Here is a 22,964-nt window from a genome sequence, read left to right on the forward strand (position 1 = left end):
AGAATGTCCACCGGCTTGCTGCTAAGCTCTTAAGTGATGAGGGCGGACAATAAAAGCACTGAAATCATCCATGAACTCCTATCAACTCTTCGTTACCACGTTGAGAGTTAAAGACAAACAGCAGAGACCTGTAACATCCCACTAAAGCGGTCATCTGTCGCCATCTACAGGTACAGAGTCACAGCACCCAAAAGGGTAGTTTGAAGCTGTTATGTTGGTTTGTGGTGGATTATTATAATCCAAATAATATGAATAATAATAATCATTATTATTATTAATTTTTTCGTTTTTAGCACTTTTTTCACTAAAGTGCTGTAATAATAATAATAATTATTATTATTATTATACAGTGAAAACGATTGACAGTTTTGTGTGTTGACTGACAGCAGCCCTCTTACTCCCCCTGCTGACAGAGATCTGACCTGCATGACCTGCTGCTGTTTGGTCATTCCTACCCAGACGGTGGTAGCTGCAGTCCGGCCAGCCTGGTGTGATGTCTTTGCACCCAATGAGAAGCTGCAGCGTTCTCCAGGAAAATGAACATTAGATTCTGATTGTCAGGTGCCCAGCACTAAATAACAGGAAGCTGGAGCTGTGAATCTGTGCAGGTTGAGCAACTTTTTTCAGCAAAGTGCTGTAAGAAAAACAACCGGTCCTAGCTAAAGGGAAGTCTGCACTGCTGACTGCATAAACCCCCCACAGCTCATTAAAGCAGACTCAGCAAAACCCAGGAACATCAACAAATGAGTTAACAACACGACTGCAAAGTAACAGTTAGCACTCAACATTTTTGCACAAAGTGGAACATTAAATATTATATATATATAATGTCTTCAATACAATAGTTATTTGTTGAATGCAGATATAATGCCAGTAAAAGCAATTTAAACTGCAACTTGATCATTATTTAAAATCTGTTTTTCTTTTTCTATAGGGTATATGAATATTCCTGCAACATTTGGGAGACATTGTAAACCTAGCCGGTCTCCGGCTCAGCCTTTATCCCAGTATCGTTGTCTTTTTGTAATATTCAATGTCGTAACACCATAAATATATTACAATGCGATACTACATGCAAGTAAAAAGTCTGCATTCTTACTTGACTTAAGTAAAAGAACACAAGTATAAACCACAAAATTAACTTAGTGTCAAAAGTAAATTTACTCAGGCCTTTTTCAATGTTATATTATTATTATTATACATTATAATATTGAGTCTTAATAATATGAATCAGCTACTGTGTTCGCTGGTGGAAGTGGTTTATATGTGTTTAATCTGTAAACTCAATTTTACATATGTTTTTAGGATAAGTATAAAGTTAAATAAAATGGAAATACTCTCAAAAGTAGGTATTGTTTATTATACTCTGTGACATCCCACCACTGATTAAACCAGACCTGAATTTAAACCATATTTCACATACACAGGAGGCCGGCATATATACTGTGATGTGAAGTGTATGATGTGCTTTTAGATAATCGTCTCGGACTAAAATACCTTTTGGACCACAGCTCTGCTCACTTGTGAATCTGAATATTACCTTCTTTTTTTCCAGCTCTTAGATAATAGTGTCAATTTGAATGTTTGTCTGTTCAAAAGAGAAGACGGAAACAACAGCAAACATTTACAGCACGTGACTGTAAATGTACAGTGGAAAGTCTGCCAGACAAGAAGTCACTCTGCATTCCGGTTCAGGAAGCAGGAAGCAGAGGAATAAAGGGAAGAGCAGGAGGAACGGGTGGAAGAGTGAAACCCCACAGTGTGTCAGAGCTCATCAGAGGGGGGTGGTGGGTGGTGGGTGGGCTTTCTCTGTCATGCTTTCTGTTCTCCGCACAGTCACAAGTTCAGAATGTCATTTGATGAGTCATTGTTCACTTTGACCCTTCACCATCATGTATTTTACTGTGGCTGATTTGAGTGATTCATGGTGAGTCATCCTGTGCTATACATGTCAGCTCATATCCAGAATGCCCAGGGATTCCCACAACACATACACACACACACACACACACACACACACACACAGGCACAGGCACGCAAACGTGCACAGATACTGTACACGCAGCTGTGCATACAGTCACACATTTATGTAAGAATGGCCATTGTTCTAAAGCAAATATTGAATAGAGACACAGTAGCTCACATAGCATATACATAAAGACTTTCATTTTAAAATGCTGCTCCCAAATTTCTATCCCAAAATCATCCTACATAAAACATATTTTTTATTTTTTATGATGGTGATGCATTCTCATTAATACACATTCTACAAATAATATTGAATCACCAAGTTCTAAAGGGTCTATACTTCACAGTGTAGGGTGAACATGATATAGCAGTGGTTCTGGTCTACTGGAAAACCAGTGCATATGGAACACTGGGTGCCAGGAACTGGCAGCATTAGCCCATTAAGCCGATGTTATTTTACCGCTTACGCTCCTCTTTCGTGTTTGCATTTTTTTTTTTTCTCTTACAGAGACCAGCATGCCAAGAAGAATATCTGGCTGTCATTCAACCCGGCTTCCTCTACGTTTATTCCAGTAAAAGCTCAAATGAAAATATTTAAAAGAGCAATATGAAAAGCATTAATTCCCTGACTTCCCCTGACCTCTATGGGTCATTTCTCCTGCTGTAGCAGGTGACAGGGTACAAAAGGTATGATCAGAGAAGCAGACTTCTGTCTGTTTTTAGGAAAGCGGAGGAAGGCTGTCTTTCTTCTTACTAATCATCTGCAGAGGACTCTAAGTGATTAACTTAGTGAAACGTGTTTTGCTTCTTCCTCTTTGTGGCTGGCCTGAACTTGTTTTGTTTTTCTGGAAAAATCAGCGGCTGCATGCTGGTCAGTTCTTCCCACTCAAATCCTGATGCACAACAGTCACAAACCATACAAATCAACCTAAATCATTTTTAAATATTTGTTTCACAGTCTTTTTGTCTGTTGTTCTTGGAGGCGCTTTCCTGTTGGGACACATACGGTAGCGAGTTCCACAGTAGCAACGCAATAGACTAAATCCTCCCCCCTCCAAAATATCACAAGCATCATAAAGACCGAGCTTATCACAGACTTGGTTACACCATCTCGGTTTCCTTTCCCAGATTTTCTAGTTAGAACACACTCCAACCATAAATAGGTCATCAACAAAGTGTGAATGACTCGGGTTACATTTTGAAAAGCCCAGAAAAGCCAGCTGGGAGACACCCCGAAAAACACTGATCACACAAAACAAATACAGGCAAGTTCCTTCCTTCCATGTCTGCTGCTGCTAGTGCAACATTTAGGTGTTTGTTAAATGCAGTTGCTGCAGATTTGTCTTGTCTGTTCCAATAACGATGCAGAGCTGCTCTGGTTTCAGATCAAATTGATAACTCTAGTCATATCGGCATCATTTACACGTATCTGCATGTCAAGAGGAAAAAATATCCCCCGTGCTTTCTCTCAATGTCCAACACCGTTAATCCACTTTGATGCTCATGATTGGTTCGATTGACCTTTATCGAATGATGTTTGTCTGAAAAGTAGACATAAACGGATAACTATCAACTCACAAACGGAAAGCTGAGCGATGTAGACTGGTGTTGAACTTTAGTAAATGTTTCTAATATACTTGAAATATTAAATTCAGGTCTAAATACATAAAGCTTTGTGCAAACGTGTAGCACAATCCCTTCCAGCCTGCTGTGTGCATTCCTCTCCCCCATTCACCTTAGTACGGTTCAAACAGAGGTCTTGTCTTCACTGTGGATGTACAGCATGTACTCAGAATGAACTGAGGGCTGTGTGGTTTGTTGTGCTCTCTCTTTCCATCGCTGCATCAGAAACTGACATACAGACGCAGAATGCAATGTCAAACTGAGACGTGCAACAGTCGCACAGCAAACCCTGTGCAACATGGTAAATACCCAAATCTAGTTAACGGTGCACAGGAGTCTCAGCAGAAACAGCACGCATTTGCATAAATGTGCTGCTCAACAGTCACTATATCGTGACAGTGAAAAATGTGCTGAGAGCGAGGCCTGAGCTTCCCCGTCTAACTGGTTGCACAGACGGAACAATGGGAGGTAAAACAAGCCCGGAGTTTCCCTCAGGGCCTCCGGAACATCACGTTCGACTCAATGTTTTTTTATTGAAAGGGATCGGTCACAGGCTCGGCAAGTCTCGTGGTCTTGGAGTCCTTCCATTTTCATCCGCAGAGGAATTGAATGAGTGATCCGATACTGGGTTATTAAAGGCACTGCCACAGAATCAGTAGGAGTTTGATTCTCATCTCAGTATAAAATCAGTGGTGGCATCACTCTCTATAAGCACAGTTGGTTTGACGCTTGCAAGAAACAACTGATACAGATTTCTTTGGAGAAAAAAAAGGTGTGTGTGTGTGTGTGCGTAGGTGTGTGTGTGTGTGGGGGGAGGGGGTTCTCGAACATTTCCTTCTGTCCAAAAGATTCAGCAGAGACGTGCTGACGAATGTTCCAGTTTTAGGAGTCTCCATGAAACCACCCCTCACCAACCATATGTGTGCAAACATAAATTCACCAGAAGCCTGTGCTTCAACTTATTCTGATTTCCCCATTATTGTAGAATTAACACTGGAGTTATTGATGCACTGCTTGCCTTATTATTTTGTCCAGGGTTGACTTAGCAGTGCATACTAACAATACTATAACACTATATAGTTTGCATTCTGACTGAGAAGTAACTGCTGATTTCAAGTTGGAGGTGTAGATAGAGATGATATGCATATCTGTTGAGGAAACACTTATGCAAAGACCGAAATATTGCAGAAATGTGTGCAAGTGTAGCCTGCAAAGAGACTTTGCTCTCTTGGTGACAAACTGGGGAGTGTATTTATATGTGTCTGAATAGAAATCCCCTCTTGGTGCCAGCGCCTCTGTACACTGTGTTATTCTGAGTGACAGTGTTCTGGAAATCCCCCACCTAGTCGTTAGCTCCGCCCCGCCGCAGCAGAAGGGCATTAACAGCCAGCTGCACAACTCCGCCCGCAGACAACTAAGCGCACCCTCGTCCCGAACAACAAGCCACCATGGCCCTGCACCGGACCAGTATATTAAACCAAATGGATTACGGCCGAGAGTCGAAAGAAGGGAAGCCGGCTCCGTCGACGGAGGAGCGGCTGGACAGCGGCCTGGACTCGCTGAAGGAGGAGGAGTACCAGGCTGTGGCGGCCGAGATCCGTCAGCTCCAGTTGGAGTGCGAGCCGCCGCAGCGCAAACAAGCTCTCACTGTAACCGGAGAGCCGCACGAATGGCAAACGCAAATCACGGAGGACGGAGACACGTAAGTCGGACCAGGATAAACCGTTAGAAAAAAAAAAATTAAGCATGGGGGATATTTACGAGTTCTGTGAATGTAACGTTACGGCTCGGATTGTAGTACCGCCTGAGAAGAAGGCCCAGCTCGCGGGTCTCGGAGGTAATTTGATCCCTTTCCTGTGGGGAATGTCTGCCTCTAGCCTGTCATTACAATGCAAAGGAACAGGCCCAACTGTGTCCGTGTTGGGGCTTCATGTAGTATTAGGGCTCTTAAAAAACGACGTCGCCGCAGCGTTAACAATACACATAACGGGTGTCCGGTTTGATAACGGGTTTAGTTGCGTCCAGGTACTGCGGTGTTGGACGTAAACAAAAGGCTATTATCAGGAGGGAATCTACTATGGCCGCAGGGTCAGACTGGGAAAGTCCCGGGCGCGCCGCCAAGGAATCCGACCGACGCGCGCTCCCGTGATGCGAGAAGAAGGGGAAAAAAACAAAAAAGTTAAATTACACAAAACGTTAAGTGTGCGGAGGTTTAAGGGCGAAATCCACTTCTGGAATACGTGTCTGCGGCTTGTTGCTGTCATAAGACCAGGTGGAGAACATTAAGCGTGACCCCAAATGTATTTTTTTATAGAAGTTAATAGTTCAGACATGTTCAGTACTGTAACTGTTCTCATGGCACGTGCATACATTATGCAATATCTCGTCAAAAGTTGAACAACGTGACTTTATTAATCAGGACGAAGAGCCGAAACTGTCTCATATTAGGCCTGAAATCATGTTACAGTTCAAGGGGCATACGAGGTTCTCAACGTGGGGTCTGGGGAACACTTGGAGGTCATCAACAGCTTCTAGGGGACATTTGTTTACATTCATCTCCTGTAATGGCATTCTAAGGAAACTGTTCCCAATGCATCAAGTGCTAAACTGGCTGCTCCGCTTACAAAACTATCAATTTGATCTGAGTCTAAATGAAAAGAAAAGAATGAAGTAACTAAATTACGTAAACTTGGGGAACTTCTGTGTACTACTTGACGTTTTTCTTTAAGGATTATACTTCCTGCTAATGGGAATGCGTATAAGTCACACAACATTGTTCAACTTTTTCAGAGCTGATTTTTGAATACTAAAAATAAATAAAAAAACCTTATGTCTGCACGTGATTCAGCACAATCGTAGCTAAGGACAGCTTTTCACAGTAACCGTATCAGAAGAAAACCACAAACGGAGTTATTTGCTGTTATTTACTGGCTTACATAACGTCAAGTGACTGTCACTAGTTTCCTTGTGGGATGAAAAAACCAACAATAATATAGATTAGGTTGTGTTGTTTATGTGTATTGTAACAGGTTTTCTACCACCCCTCTCTGTCTCTATAGGCTGCTCCACCTGGCCATCATCCACGAGGCCAAGGACTACATCAGAGGCATGATAGACCTGTCCAAGAACACAGACTTCCTCGACACACAGAACGACCAGAGACAGGTATTGAAGGGGATCATCATCACGTGAAGAGTAATACAAATGTCCTGTGACTCGGCAACTCACCCGTCTTCTTTCTCTTCCCAGACTCCTCTCCACTTGGCAGTAATAACGGACCAGGCGGACGTGTGCCAGCGCCTGCTGGTGTCCGGCTGCGACCCCACACTTGTGGACGACAGCGGGGACACGCCTCTTCACATCGCCTGTCGCCACGGTAACCTGCTGTGCTTCAGCGTCCTCACGCAGAACTGTCCGCCGGAGCATCTGCACACGGTGATGGCCGCCTGCAACTATCACGGTGAGATTGTAGAACAAGGATGGCGGTTCTTTGACTGTTTACCACATTCCTGATAAATGCTTCAGTCGTCGACGTTGAAGCTATACTTGTTTACTTGGAACAGAAATGTTTGGATTTAGCAGGGCTAGGCTAAATGACTACGTTTCGTCATTATTCGAACCAGACCAGGCACTGACCAGTCTGCTGCTGGTCTTAACTGCTATTTAGACGGAGGAATGGTGGGCACGAAAAGAGTAACTTCCATCCTCCCATTATCCCTGAACACTATGTTTAGGGGGAAGGAAACATTTTAAGCAAGCGAGGGGAATGCCACATTCACGCCATCACTTCCTGACAAGAACCCATCTATTACGTGGCTTCTGATGGTAGACGCTAAGGCTTCAAATAGAGTAACACTTGTGGACATGTCTGATTCTTCTTTGGGGAAACCACATTTTTAAATGTAACACATTTTAAAATATAGAATAAAAAGGACCTGTGCAAAAGCCTGTTCTCCTTTAGTAATCAGCATTAACATGGCAGAATAATATAAATCCACATTAAAGTATTAATACTTTGTCCAGACAAATACTATTTAGCTGTTGCTAAATCTTAATTAACTTGAGATCCACCTTTTTATGACGTATGCTGGTCTTGTGTCAGTTATTAAGCTCTTCCTGTGATTGTGTTCTTGCAGGTCAGAACTGCCTCCACCTGGCTTCAGTTCAGGGTTTCCTGTCACTGGTGGAGAACATGGTGGATCTCGGAGCTGACATTAACTCAAAGGTACACACACCAAAGCTATATGTTAGAATATACACTTACATAGTGTAGAATTGCATAGTATATATGTAAGTATAGAATTCTTAATTTATTTTAAGGACCAGCACCCACCTGTCACTAATTCAAATCTTGAATCTCTCCCTGTCCTGTAGGAGCAGCGTAACGGTCGCAGTGCGCTGCACCTGGCCGTGGACCAGCAGAATCTCTCGCTGGTCAGACTGCTGCTGAAGAAAGGAGCGGACCCCAACCTCCTGACCTCCGGGGGCCACACTCCCTTCCACCTCACCTACGGCCGCAGCGACGACGACATCCGGAAAGAGCTGTACTCGCTGACCAATCCCGACCTGCGTGAGCTGCCCGACAGCGAGTCGGACGACAGCGAGGAGGAGGAGGACGACGAGTCCGACGATGAGGTGCGTGTTGAGAATGCGGAGCTGCCGACCGTGACATTAAAATGAGCTCTCTGGCCAGTGTGTGACCTTTTTTTGATCTCCATGTGTTTGCAGGTGGGTTATGACGACATACAGTGGAATGGACATTAGCAGGAAGAAGGAGGGTGGAGGAAGTTACAGAGGCAGGAGGATGCGATGATGACGGTAAAGGACAAGAGAAAGGGCTCGGCACGTCTACTACTTCCTGCAACGACGTCACACGACAGCGTTGGGAAGGGGGGGGAACGGCGGCCGATGGAACAGATGGACAGACGGCAACGACGAGTCCGTCCCAGGCGGCGGGAGAGCAAACACGTCGAGCTTTGACTACACCACGACGGGATGAGTTTTGCTGTAGGATGAGAGGATTGCTTGTATTTTGTGGACACTGCCAATCATTTTGTCACAAACCAACAACATCCATCCACACAGACGTACCTGCAACAGCTCTGTTGTATGATATTGTAAATGCTGTGTATACAAAGATGTATTTTTTATGGAAGCTGTGAATGTGTACAGTTGAGCAGGTTGTATATGTCAGGCAGCAAACAGTCCAGCACACTCCAGTTAAATTAAAGACACTCATATTTAACAGTACAAAATCTGTGTGCATGTTTGTGGGGATGGGATGGGTGACATGAGGGGTGGCATGTGATTGGAAGATTAGTTAGTCATTGATGGCAACTAGTTCGGAGAAAAAGCTCATTAAGAACCCAACGTATAATCAACAGCGCCTGACAATACGACAAGGCTGCGATTATACCAGACATCACTTTTACTATGTGGCTTTTCTGCTGCCGTCAGTATGTCTGCTTCTGTGAAGGCCTCCACCGAAACATGACAGCTGAGTTTGAGTTTTATATTCATGTCATGCAGGAAAGGGCCGATAACTCGTTTCCACTGAATGAGGAACTGACGGCTAATTGAACTTGCAACAGTTCCTCTAACTGTGTGTGTGTGTATGCAGAAAGAGATAAGAGGCTTAAGGGGAATTGTGAGGCCGGTCACTCGGTTATCTAAACCAGGAAGTTTTGGGGAGGGCGGGGCTAAGGAGGAAGGGACAGGAAATTCCCAGGAACAGAACACTCAGCTGTTTCGCGACATTCCGCTTCTCGTTCCTCCAAAGAAGGGAATCTCCGCCGAACAACAGCAGGATGCTTCAGTCAAGCTCGGGGCGGAGGAGAGGAAGGGAGTTTTACTCCAGTTCCAGTAAAATAAATATCAAGCATCAAACTGCTAATTACGCTTATGAAAGTCTATGATTATAAAGCAGATCAGGTCATTGTTGAGCAGCTTAGTGTGTTGGCTTTACGCTCTGCAACTTTTAACATACAATGGAGATGTAATGTAACTTTATAACAGCTGTGAATACAAACTATAAAAACTAATATATTTTAAATAATTGCAAGACCCTTTTTAATGTGCCTAGATTGTAGACACCACAAAAATGTTCCCAAAAAGAAACAGACATCTGTGCATCGCTGCAGTGTTCATGGTGATTTTACTCCAACTTTTCTGGAGTAAAAGCATATTAAAAGAGCTGCATACATGCGAGTACAACACATTATGCATACACAAGACACAGTATTCACCCCCACCCACCAACCACTAACATGAGACAAGCAGTGCAACTGCTGTAGTGATATTTCTCCCCAAAGTCCCTTTCAGACTTTTACCCAGCTAGTATGTTTTTAACTTTATCACCCTGTCCAGAGCAGAGGGAAACAAAACAATGTAAATACAAATGTATTTATATTGTCCTTCCATATAAAATACATCCCAGTAAGCTGTATCTTTGCAGAAATCTAAAACGTATGGAGTTATAAATTGGCAACGCTGAATCAGACAGTAATGTTCACTCCCACAGCAAAGGAACTGTAACATGGACAGACAAGCACAGGCTGCTCTCAAGTCTGAATTGCCCACTTCACATTTATTTTACTATATTTATCCCGTTAAGGGGGAAATGTACGCAAATAAAAGGAAACCCAAGTGTTGGATAAAAACATTGCGTTTAATAGAAGTGCAGTAATGTACAGCAGTGGCAGCAGACGGGAGGATCAAGACACGGGAGAGGATGATGTAATCAGTGACTTCCCGTTGACGTTGACCTGAGCAGACCTGAACGAGGGTGTGACGATGGGAGAATTCCCACAGCTGTTCCCCGAGTACACCAGAGCGTAAACATCATCCTGAAACTAGAGACAGTGTGGGGGGGGGGACTTTAAAGCCGGGTATTAAATGTGGGGGAGATACACCTTGTGGCGGCCCTGAGTAAATGAGATTGGAAGCTCCGATGACAGTGACTCGAGAAGCTACTGAACGACAGAGTCTGTAAGTTGTAAGAGGTATTGTGCTGTTGAGTTGTAGTGTCACCACACCCCACTCTTCCAATCTGCTCATGTCACGCTCATCAACAGAAGTCATTTGGGCTGAGCTCCAGCCACAGACTGATGAATGTCTTTGTGACATTTGGCAGCTGCCTGCAGTATGGCTAGAAATACAATACATAATATTGCTTCCAGTCAGGTCCTGGCTATGACCAGTAAGGGTGGAGAAGGCGGGTAACATATTCTACCCAACCTGTTTTAATTCTTTACCGTTTTATCTTTTCTGTGTGTCTCAACCTCACTGTGCGGTACCGCCGATTCTGAACAAGATGATGCCAACTCCTCGTTAATCTTCCTTCTAGGATGAGAAAAACCTGTGTGTGTGTGTGTGTGTGTGTGTGTGTGTGTGTGTGTGTGTGTGTGTGTGTGTGTGTGGGGGGGGGGGGGTTGTCGTTCATCCTTTTCAGAGCTTTCCTCACTCTCTCTCAGACAAAGCCACCAGGTGGACATCGATCTCAGCCTCTGACAGAATCCTGGAACACAAACACACAAGTTAACGGTCATCACTTTTTATTACGCCAGATTTTATAAGCCTTTCAAACACACATACTCATACTCGGACACACACACACACACACACACACACACATGTTGAGAACACATTTAACCCTGTAAGCCCTTGCTTTGATCTCATCCCTGGTTTTAGTTTTAGGGAATTTCCATTACAACACTATTCTGTTTTTTATCAAGTTTTTAAAATAGCTGTGATGCATTATTAACAATGCCAATACATTACCATGTTTCAGCAATTTCACTTTTTCCCCCCAGTGTCAGCACTTTAAATCAGATAAATACTCACTTGAATCTTGACTCTTTTGTAGTGATGACTCCCACCTCCAGCTCCGAGGGCTTGAAGTCGATGGACAGAACGCCCGCCAGACACGAGATAGCCGTCTGTTTAGAGAAGAGAGGGAGAGTTGTTGAGACGCATGAGAGGAAGCGGAGGAGGAAATAAAATAAACCTTTGGAAACGGGAGCACACCGTGTCAAATAATGGAGAAAGATGGGACATAATGTATAAATGTGTTTCAATATCTGTTGACATTTTAAAAAGATGTTAGAATAACCTGCTCCCCTTTTCTACCAACAACATTACATTGTTAATACGGTCGGGTCATTTACACGTAAAACATTAAATGCAGATCTGTGTGACATATTGCACTTGTTTGCTTTGACTTCTTATTCTTCTACCAAGGGGAGTACATTAATATCTGGGAAATATTAACCAATATTTTGAACAGAATATCTAATAAATAACAAATCAGTTTTTATTAGACTAATTAGACTGCAAGCGTTTGGTTTCCACTTCAGTTGTTCAAAGAGCCACTAAGTAGTGCAGTCACATTCCAGTAGAGGAACATTTCCTCCATAACATTTTCTGACACCCAGAGCACTCCTTGACTTTTCCTGCCAAAGAAATTCCCAAATAATTCCATGACATTCAGCCCTGATCAGTCAGGTTGCGTGTGCGCTACCTCTATGGTCTGCTGATAGGTCCAATCCAGTTTCTTCTTGACTTTCTTCTCTAGGAAGCTGGTGGCCTCAGTCTGTTTGACTCCAGCTGCCGTGGCCTTAAAGCCACAGTAGTAGCCGGCTGGATCACACTTATAGAGCTGCGGACCCAACTCTTCATCCAGCCCGACCACGATCATACCTTAAGGCAGAGGGGAATGAAGACAGGACAGTGGAAACGTAGAGAAACGGGCCATGTCAGTTTTGGTTCAAATAAGAAACAATAATAGAACACTAACAATCATAAAGGACTACTCAGCAAACTACTCACAGCAGCCTAGCGGCCTCATCTCAGCATTCTGCGTGTAGACCTGGGAGATGTCCGCCATGCGTTTGCACAACATGTCCACAGGGATCTCATAGCCGTATTTATACATCCAGTTAGCCGCTTCATACCGGGCCCTCTGCACCTGAGACCTGCTGTCAGCTGGAGGCAGGAAGAGGACAAACACATGACAGAACATGAACATTTTTACAGTGAAAGAATATGATGAACTTCTTAGCACAAATGTGTCCATGAGACAACAGGTGTTCGTAGAGATGGATGATTCATTACTCTCAGCATTGGTTGCCAGACAAGGCCGTCACCGACCCATTATATCATTTTAAATGACCCATTATATCATTTTAAATGACCCATTATATCATTTTAAATGACCCATTATATCATTTTAAATGTCCCATTATATCATTTTAAATGACTGACGAGGAGTATTCACCATCAGATGGACGAGAAATTGCTTACCTGTCATTCCAGTCATAACACAGCCGATGCTCTCTGTAATTTTGTACAGATGTGTGACTGTCAAGGAGTCCAACAGCTTGTCCTGAGAAACACACATGACAAAGACAGAAAGATATCTAGGTCACATACACCACAAGTAAGGCAAGCTGTGGAATCTGACCACATTCTCTGTGAGGACAGAGAAACATAAACGTCTGTGTCTGTGTGTCTGTGTGTCTGTGTGTGTGTGTGAACTAATGTGAGCGTGTATACTGACTGGAACTTTCTTTTGTGTGACAACCACAACACAGTCCTTCCCTCTGACCGCTACGGTCGTCAGTCCTCCCTGGTTGATGGCTTTGAAGGCGTACTCTGCAGACAGATAGAAGGAAAAAGGCTGCACTTCAAAGTTTGGACAATTCTATGCAAATCTACCAAGTTAGTTGTTTTACATGTAACTTCATTTTACATAAGCACAACTATTCAAGTATTACACAATTTATACCGTTCTAACGTATGGGTAGTGTTCTTTTGACAATTACAATTGGTCTTCGGCCAACATTTCATACAGTTATGACGACTTACTTCATCATTATATAAATTATAATTAATACAATTGTTAATAAAAAGTTAATAGCGGGTTAAGGTTACTTGTCTATTTGCTACATTAGCTAAATAAGGAATTCATTTAAATTATTATACAAATGTTTATCTAACGTTAAACATGATTTAATAGTAGCACTGCAGCTAAATGAAGGTAGCTAAGAAGCTAGCACCACTGCAACAAACGATCCTGTTAGTTACTTAATTTCTACATCACTATGATCAATTACAGTTCATCATATATCAGTAGTCCATATTCTGACCGATCACGATATACTGACTCCTTTTCTAAATAACAGCGAGTTATGAATGGGCTAGCAAGGAGCTGCTAGCTTATGTTAGCCTGTTAGCAAGTAGTGATGACTGAGCAACTTGAGTTGGGTTCATTTCACTAACGTTACTCACCAACTTGGTAGAGTCTTCCCTCCGGGGAGAAGATGGTGATGTGGCGGTCAAACCCTGCACTTGACCCCCGAGACATGCTGGCTGGAAATAACGTTAAAGTGAAGTTGCAACAAAACAGAGAGGCTACAGAGCCACAACAAGGCAGAACATCTACACCGGATGTGATCTGTCGGACTGGAATCTTCCACATCCGGGTCACCTCCACAGCTCACAGATGTCCCCACTGACTACAACCCTACATTCATGCATAGAGATGCAAATCGAATCAAATGTAATTTTTCAAAGTCTCAAAAGTGAAATTGAAGACTGCAGGCCACTTAGTTCTTTGTTGTAAATGATTTATTTACAAGTCCACAGTTATAATCAGAACATATGAGTTGTGTGTGTGTGTGTTCAGTGCTTTGTGGTGAGGCAGAGCCACCGTTGTGGTACTTCATAGGTGCTCCTGTCCTCTGTGTCGTCGTAGGGAATGTGCCACGAGTCCGCTGATGTCTGGACAATGGTGTCATAGCTGGTAATACTCTAAACACACAAACAGTTAATTGGTATGCTTCTTTAATTCGTTCCCAATCATCAACTCCCTCTCCATTTGTACCCCTCCTGCTGCTGCTCCTGCTGCTCCTCCTCCTCCTCCTCCTCCCTCCTCACCTGAAATCGGACTCTCCTGCCTGCTGCAACGTATCCGTCCACTACCAGCTGGTGGCCTCTCTGCCATTTGAAGAAGAGCCGTCGGGTGGCTCCGTCTGGCAGGCAGGCCTTGTGGTCCCTCATCAGGTCCCTGCTCACGAACCGACAGTGGTTCCCGGAATGCAGCGTGGCGTACAGCAAGAAGGGGTCGTCCTCCGAGCTGACCAGACGCAGAGACCACAAGGTGTGAGGTTAACTTGTTACAAATAAAAATATCTCAAGAGCAGAAAGGTTGTAAATAAAAAGAGGTATAGCCAAATAACAATGTGCCGAATGATAACATGTGTATTCATATTCCCTGCAGTGGTTTATTCTTTATTAAATCTTATTAAATCAGCCTCCCACATGCTGCTCCTTAAACATTCTCAGTAAATAGCCTGTGTTGCCCCTGCTGTGTAAATATGTTTTTTTTCTTTTTCTATTTAAGCATATTCCATGTTGTTCTTTTTTTCTTTGTGATCATGTGCTCACATGTTTTCAGTGAAGAAGCAGTGAGCCTTCTGCTGGATAAGCTTCATGTTGTTTCTCTCCCAGGACCTGGAGGGCCGCAGCATGTGTTTCCTCCCCAACACCAGAACAGTCAGGCCCTGACCCTCCAGCTCTGACACCACCGCCAACAACTGAAACACACACGCACACACCTTAACACTTTTATCTATGTTAACGTAAAAAAAACGAACAAGAATATTTAATGGCAAACACGTCTGTCTTTGTCTTGCAGCCACAGAACGTCTGAGAAAGATGTGACGTATTTGAACTCAGAGCGAAAAGTACCGATAGTTAACACGTAACACACATCCTGGTAGACAGACAGATGTGGGCAAGCAGGCTAAGTGTTGTTAAAATCAGGTATTGGCCAGTTATAAAGGCACCTCACACACACACACACACACACACACACACACACACACACACACACACACACACACACACACACACACACACACACACACACACACACACACACACACACACACACACACACACACACACACACACACACACACACACACACACACACAGCAGGGTTAGTCATAGTGCAACCAGCAGAAAACTCCCCGGGTTGGACAGACACATGTGTAGGAACAAATCACTCAAATCGAGACTGTAAAACTGTGTGTGTGCATGCAGACAGGATTCTGAAAAAAAGCGCTGTTAGTCCGGTAGACCCTGTACAATATTTCTCTGTTTCTTATCTCCTTGCTGCCTCACATTTCGCATGCATGTGCGTCTGCGCGTTTTTTCTCACCGTCTCTGACTGCCTGCTTTTGTCCTTGTTGATATTTGCCACATTCAGCCCATCTACGACCACATCAAACGCTGGCTTCCTCTCCACAAACGCCTTGAACCTCTCCAACTCCTGAACAGACACAGAAGTAGACAGAGAGAGTGATACTGAGGAAAACAATGAGTCAGTGGAGGAGTAGAGAAGAAACGGATACAAAAACTAAACAGGCAAGTTACACCTGAATATTGTACAAAAACACTTTACACTGCATGACATTACTGCTTTTTTTGCTATTTAACCACCACAGAGAACATGCGAAATGTGCACGAGTTGCAGTGTACTATAGGTTTTCACTATCAGTACTAACAAGAACAAGATCACAGCCGCGCTAGCGGCATGTTCACAATGACAATATGATGATATTTAGAAGGTAATATGTTGACAGACTGAACTCACACGCCAAACTAAGCGTGCTAGCATGTGCTCATTAGCAGCAAGCACAAAGTGCAGTTTTGCAGGTTGTTTGGTCATAATCCAAAGTATTGGCTACATTAAGCTTTTGAATCCATGGCGCCCGCTAGTCAGGGGATCACCAAAGGTATTACAATTCTTCTTCTAGGGTTCACGTATGTCCGTCTGAATTCTTGGTCCAATCCATCCACGTGGAAGTGGAGATATTTACTGAATGAGTAATTCATTTGACCGGCTGGTAGCCAAGGGGAAAAGTCAGGGGATCGCTCAAGTCCTCCTCTGCGGGACCACGAATGACCTGGCAATCCATCCAATAGTTAGTCTAAAACAATACATTTGGGTTTCATTGGCTCATTGTTAGCAAAGGTAAATGCCTAAAAGCTGACAGTTTGACTGACTAATTACCTGGATGTCTGACTGAATACATACAGTACTGACAAGGTACAGACATATTCTGCAGAATTCTCCAACAGCAACATCAGGAGCTTGTTCCTCAGGGAGCGTATCTGAACCCCACCTGATGGTTGGCTGGTTTTCTCACTGACTGATCACAGGCCTGCCGGTAATACATCTACCTAGCCTTCCTTTCTCTGTTGTAAGTTGATGTTTAATAGCTTATAAAATGTCGCCTTCACACTGAGGACCTGGGACTTTTCTCCCTGTTGGACAAAACTAATTTTCAACTAAACTCAGACTAATGTGACAAAAGGTGAAGTGGGCTACTGTCAGTGCACTCTCAACTGTATTTATTGTATGTAAAACATTTGGTCACACTTTATGTACTTATTAGCAGCTAATAGTCAACAATTTGATACGTTGGTGTCATCTGTTGAATATGAACACCACAGGTTTTCTGCAGTGCGGGGAAGGAGGAAGGCTTCGTCCGTTTAACAGCTTTGTACCATAATAGGCAAGCAGTGCTGAAGCTTAGAATAGGCCTCCAGCACACGAACGTTGTTAGTAGTACTTTCACTTTTAGATAGCGGCAGTATGGAAATAGGTTTGCAGTGAATTCCCCTGGACTTGAAACTTGACTGCGTGCCATCAGCGCGACCATCAAAATGTAAAAAAGCCTGTAATATTCCTCCTCCGTGCTCCAGATAAAAACGCCTGCCGAGCCCCGTTGATGCTGCAGTATTATTGCTTTAATTCACTAAACCCACACAGACGTACAGTAATTCATTCTACAATAATGTGCAGTTTCACATTGGAGGCTAGTTTTGGTTGAGAAGGGAGAGATATGTGTTTTGGGTGGGAGGCTGAAAGAAAAAGACGGATGGATGATGGACAACTGGAAGTGTGGAGAGGAAGAGAGTGAAGGGTGCAGAAACCTTTAAAAAAGAAAGAAGGAAAGATTAAGAGCAGCAGGAGGAGGAAGAGAAAGAAGGAGAGAAAGTCCAGTCTAATTATCCAGGGACTTTCCAGAGCCGATATGTGAAACCAGTTCATTGTGCTGCTGCGGATGATATGACTGCTTGCTCACGCACGCGCACACACACAGCATAAAGTGCCACTCAAACACCATTATTACAAAAAGCACAATAGTATTCTGTATATAGTACATATCCACTGATGTACAAAATCTGAATTCCAAAAAATAACTCATAACTGACTGCAAGATACCAGCTACTTTAATATTTTCATTTGTGATAACATCTACTTATACTACGCATAAAATTCACATTATATAGTTGAGAATCCATATTGTAGTAAATGTATTCCACAAATAATGTTCAAAATAAATGTGACTAAAACTATACATGCCGACCTAATTTGGTGACATGGTCAGCACCACGCTTCTGTTAGCCTCATGTGCTACTTCTGATTCTACACTGTAGTCCCTACTACTGTAGCATTACAGATGTGCATGGTAATATATGATCACATATCCGGGTTTTTTAAAGTGTACTTGGACCAGTATTTTTATCTAATTGCAAACAACAGAAGGACCCCAAATTATTTTGGATAAATGAAGGCTTGCAGCAGCAGCAGTAATACCAGATAACAATATGTACTTGAATGTCATTTTATGGTTGCAGTTATTATTTGCTTTGGTGTTGAAATAAAACATGTGCATTGTGGTGAACTGATATTGGTTGAAAGAAGCAGAAGAGGACTGTGTTGTGCATTGCATGTCTTCAGACTCATTAACAAAGACTCTGACACTTACATCCCCAGGACAATGCCTTCTTAAACAGCCTTGCACTCTTTCCCCTATTAATATACACTTTAATACTATACTTGTTTTAATATACTCTTATTTGTTTGTTTACCATATATTTATATTTTATTGCAAATTTAATTATGTTTCTATTTGTAAATCATGTCTTGTATTTTGCACTGTGTTGATTCCTTGTATGTGCGACATACTTTGGCAGTTAAACGGTTCTGATTCTGAAAATGTAAAAATGGACCAAACACAATCGGCTTTATGAAGGTGGTAAACTATGGCTGCTCTGTTAGTTGGCATTAAATTGCATGGGGGTTTCTATTTCTCTGGGCACTCGCTGCGGTGTCAAAATGCACGACTTGATCTCAGCGTCTCATATGTCTGTGCTTAAAACGACATCACGCCTTCCTGCTGGCTGTGACGACTTTAATCAGCACATGCAGACGAACACAGCTCCCCTTTCCGTCTCCGTCCCTCCCGGCACGCTTCACTGGGGTCTGAAGCGCCCTGTCTGCCCTTAAAAAAAGGAATTGCCTTAAACTGGGAATTAATAACGTTGAGTTAAGCGTCTGTCTGCCTTCCTTGTTCCTTCTCATCAGCGGGAAGTAGATGTGATCCAGATTCACATGGTGCTCACATGCTGGAAATCCCCTCAATTTAACTAACTGTTGCACCAACAAACTCTCCCTGACTGCTGAAAAACACAAAGGAAAACATTTAAACGTGCCCTCTGTATATAAATTAAACATGATGTATTATACAACTATATCTTACTGATGTTGACAAGCTTCTTATTGGAACTATTTCAAGTGAATAACCTTGTTTTTAAGTTTATTTTCATTGGCATTATAAAAAATACAGCTAGCACATTCCAATCCAATGAAAAGCTTTTGCCCTGGCTCTCTCTCCACGCAGACAGTGGATTTATCTATCCCAGACACTAGCCTTATCCCGAACAAAAGAACAGATTATAAAGGACAGAAAACCTCAGACTTTGAGGACGGCAGAGACGCCTCGGCGGTATCGTCCTCCGTGTCATGGACTAATTACTAAGTATCAAAGTCATGCAGTAGCACTCCAGAGAAAATGAGTCTTTGAACCAAATGGAGAGACATCTGACGCAACACTTGACTTCCTTGACAACAACTCCTCAAAAGGAGATCTGATCAGAAGCTGTTTAGCTCTCGTTCATCTGGATAGTGAAAGTAGATGAGTTCACTCAGGTTTAACTAGCCTCACCAGCCTGGTGCTGCATGTGTACCAATGACGCCATCTAGCAGAAGATAGAGAGAAGGAGATGGAGGGCTAATGTACCATGCTATTGACAGATAATAGATACTTCATTTTTGGTTTTTCCCATATTTTGGGACAAGGTGGAATTTTTACTTAGGATGAGCTCATCTTAAAGAAAGAAGAAAAAAAATCATACCATTTCAAACTGAACAGCTTAAAAGTTCACAAACTTTTAACACCAACACGATACTGTATTATTCATTGTGTCCTGTATTAATCTAAAGGTTAATGTAAAGGTAGATTACATTGATGGACAAACTGCAAGTTCAATTCAATTCATAATATCATCAAATATATCATAAATGATCTGTTAAAACCAATGCATATTTCATAACGGCAAAGAATACAATTCAATTAAAAATAAAACTACATTCTATGTCTTTCATTCCTAGTAGAGATGCATTTAAGCTATTTAAATGCTCTTTATGACCTCATTTTTAAATTATTAGAGACCTATTCAGTTATTAGGGACATGTGGAAACCTTGCTAAGCGTGTGTGTGTGTGTGTGTGTGTGTACCTCCGGTGTAGTTTTGTTAAAAACATCTCGTCCCTGAATGATGTCAGTCATCACTCTGTCTTTCAGCTGTTGGTACTCCTCAGCAGTCAGCTGGATGGACTCTAACCCCGACCCACAACACCGACACATACCCCTAAACACACACACACACACATTCATAAATGACATATACAGGACACACTATTCTGCCCCTGCACAAATATGGAGGAAAACACCTTCCACAGAGATTCATGTTTAGATAGGGAAGTGATGAACTTACTTTGGGGTGGCGCCGGTCCAACTTCCTGTCCATCTCTGTCCCGTGAGACTGAAGACAGAGAGGAAGAAACAGACAGAGAAAAAAGAAATGAGAGCGAGGAGTGTTGGGTTGTTGATGTAGATAAAAATGGATGAGATCGTGTTATACAGACAAGAGAAAATGACTAAATGCTATCTATCTATCTATCTATCTATCTATCTATCTATCTATCTATCTATCTATCTATCTATCTATCTATCTATCTATCTATCTATCTATCTATCTATCTATCTATCGAAGGGAGGAAAAAACACCTAACATGTATTCTGAAGCCATACCTGAATAAAACTCACCGGGGCAAAGTTCAGCAACAATGTTCACTCAAAATGAGTTTATTGACAACGTTTTAAAAGCGGCACTTTTTAAGACTGATGAAATAATAATGTTATGTTTTTATACTTCTAAAATGACATCATTTTGAAAGAGTTTGCCACAGAATTTAGGTAGATCATATCAAGTGGTTTCCCACCGAACCCTCAGTGTCTGCATCGCTCTCTTGTACCTCTCAAACCAGGTCTTGATGCTGCCGGCGAGGCTGTGTTGGGGGTAGATCTGGTTGTTCCTCATGTAGAGCATAATCCCCAGCAGCCTCTCCTGGTGCTCAGGCTGAGACATGGCTTCAGCCTCCTCCCCCCTTTCCTCCCCAGTCTTCCTCACTCCCTTAAACAGAGCGTCCCAGGTCTCCTGGTGCGGGCTCAGTCCATTCTCAATCAACTCACCATAAAGAGCCCAGGCAGTGGTCGTGTCACCGTTTAACATCGCCGCTGCGATGATATCGCCGTAGTTGCGTTGTGACGGGGTAAAGACCTGTAGGAACAACAGTAAAACCAGGTGACGATAGAGAAGGGGTGCCATGTCCTCCAGCTCCGATATGAGATCTTTAAAAGTAAAAATCAGAACACTGTTTACCTTCTTCACCTCACGCAGGATGCCGACAGCCTCCCTCCACTTCTTCGTCCGGCTGAAGGACTTGATAAAGAGGCTGGAGGCCCCCGTGTCCAGAGAAGGGAAACTTCCCTGCATGATGTCGTAGACATCAAACACCTCGGCGTCGTAGCCGCCGCTCACACACAGCGTCAGGTACCGTAGCAGCAGCTCATAAGACAGCGTTCCTGTTTCCATGGCTACAAACGTCAGTAGGGACCTGTGGCAGAACGGTGCAGACATTGATGAGCCCTGCTTGTGTTTTCCTCCATGTGGTTATTTTAATTTAATTTAAAATGACAGTGCTCAAACTGTAAAACCAACAATTGGACCTGAAAAAAAATTCACAACCACAGACACACTCGTCCTGCTCACTTGGCGATATCCAGCTGTGCCTCGGAGGTGAACAGCGCGCACATCATCTGGATGTCAAAGCGTTGAGGATTTCCCAGAGACTCCTTCAGCGTCCTCCACTCAGCAGCAGAGAGTGGCCGGTCGGGAGGCTGCACCTTCGCTGTGAAACATTCATGCTTCAGATGAAGGAAACTGAAACAATGATCCCCAAACACTTTCATAGATTATTTTAGTCTTTATAAGGCAGTAGAAAAACATATTCAAACTAAAGTTATAGTTAAAAAGATGGATTTAATTGTGAGTGTATACAGATATAGATAGTTCCAGTGTGTCCTACCTGCTCCTCTACTTGTCCTCCCTTCAGGCTTCCCACCAACCTGCTCCTCACCCTGCGAGACCTGAGATGTTTTCCTCTTCAGCATCTCTGTCGTCCTCTTTGCCGTCCCAGCAGCAAACACAGATTTGGGGGGAGAAGGCCTCTGCCAAAGAGGGGAGCTCTTCCCTCTTCCTCCCTTCGCAGCACCATCCCACAATTCCTCTTCCCTACGTCTGTTGGTGCTATTTTTTACTCCCCCCTGTCCATCACTGTGTCCACTGTTCCCTCTGTCTGTCTGTCTGCCTCCTGGGTTTGGGTTAGTGTCTCTGGTGCACAGAAAGCGGGCTGAGAGGGGCAGCTGTGATGACTTAGAAGTATTTAGTGTGTAGAAAGCCGAACTTCCCTGGTAGAAGAACGGCTTGAAGGGTTTCAGGCATATTCTGACTTTTAATATCCAGGTGGAGCCCATGTTAGCCTACACTTTACTTATAAATCAGCTATACTCCTCATTTACATACCCTATACAAACTGTAGAAATATGTATTTTCTAAACCAACGAACTAAATACAAATCACATGCTGTTAAGTGAATCAATAACCTGGAAATGAGACTAGCCTGCTAATAACCTTGTTGTTTCCCAACGCCAATAGTTACTTGAAGATAAATATCCCTCTCTCGTTGGTTTAATAAGTAATTATAACTCTTTAAATGTGACTCACACTTCCTTTCGATATCCAAATCAAATACAGCTTCTTTCTTTCTACAACTTCATGGATAAACACAACTGAGGGAGCTGTAGGCATGACTCGAGTCGCACAACCTGACGT

General features: G+C 43.0%; 3 protein-coding genes across 3 annotated transcripts; 1 reads left to right on the plus strand and 2 right to left on the minus strand.

The window, feature by feature from the left end:
• Nucleotides 1-4,982: 4,982 nt before the first annotated feature.
• On the plus strand, nt 4,983-9,611 carry nfkbiab (nuclear factor of kappa light polypeptide gene enhancer in B-cells inhibitor, alpha b). The gene is made up of 6 exons (XM_079175242.1): nt 4,983-5,293; nt 6,651-6,756; nt 6,841-7,051; nt 7,728-7,816; nt 7,966-8,226; nt 8,320-9,611. Exons 1-6 carry the CDS (start codon nt 5,040-5,042, stop codon nt 8,353-8,355), a joined length of 957 nt encoding a protein of 318 aa, XP_079031368.1. The 5' UTR covers nt 4,983-5,039; the 3' UTR covers nt 8,356-9,611.
• Nucleotides 9,612-10,244: 633 nt separating this feature from the next.
• Nucleotides 10,245-14,033, minus strand: psma6a (proteasome 20S subunit alpha 6a). The gene is made up of 7 exons (XM_079175224.1): nt 13,879-14,033; nt 13,148-13,242; nt 12,892-12,973; nt 12,418-12,573; nt 12,110-12,288; nt 11,434-11,528; nt 10,245-11,107 (listed from the first exon to the last, which is right to left on the minus strand). The coding sequence occupies exons 1-7, from the start codon at nt 13,952-13,954 to the stop codon at nt 11,050-11,052; spliced, it is 741 nt and encodes a 246-aa protein (XP_079031350.1). The 5' UTR covers nt 13,955-14,033; the 3' UTR covers nt 10,245-11,049.
• Nucleotides 14,034-14,211: 178 nt separating this feature from the next.
• prorp (protein only RNase P catalytic subunit) lies at nt 14,212-22,931 on the minus strand. Its single transcript, XM_079174840.1, has 10 exons — nt 22,159-22,931; nt 21,843-21,981; nt 21,453-21,687; nt 21,046-21,350; nt 20,505-20,552; nt 20,246-20,378; nt 15,815-15,925; nt 15,037-15,185; nt 14,527-14,725; nt 14,212-14,400 (listed from the first exon to the last, which is right to left on the minus strand). Exons 1-10 carry the CDS (start codon nt 22,604-22,606, stop codon nt 14,272-14,274), a joined length of 1,896 nt encoding a protein of 631 aa, XP_079030966.1. The 5' UTR covers nt 22,607-22,931; the 3' UTR covers nt 14,212-14,271.
• Between the last annotated feature and the right edge of the window lie 33 nt (nt 22,932-22,964).

The sequence above is a fragment of the Pholis gunnellus genome (genome assembly GCF_910591455.1).
Source record: "Pholis gunnellus genome assembly, chromosome: 15".
In the NCBI taxonomy this organism is placed as follows: Eukaryota; Metazoa; Chordata; class Actinopteri; order Perciformes; family Pholidae; genus Pholis; species Pholis gunnellus.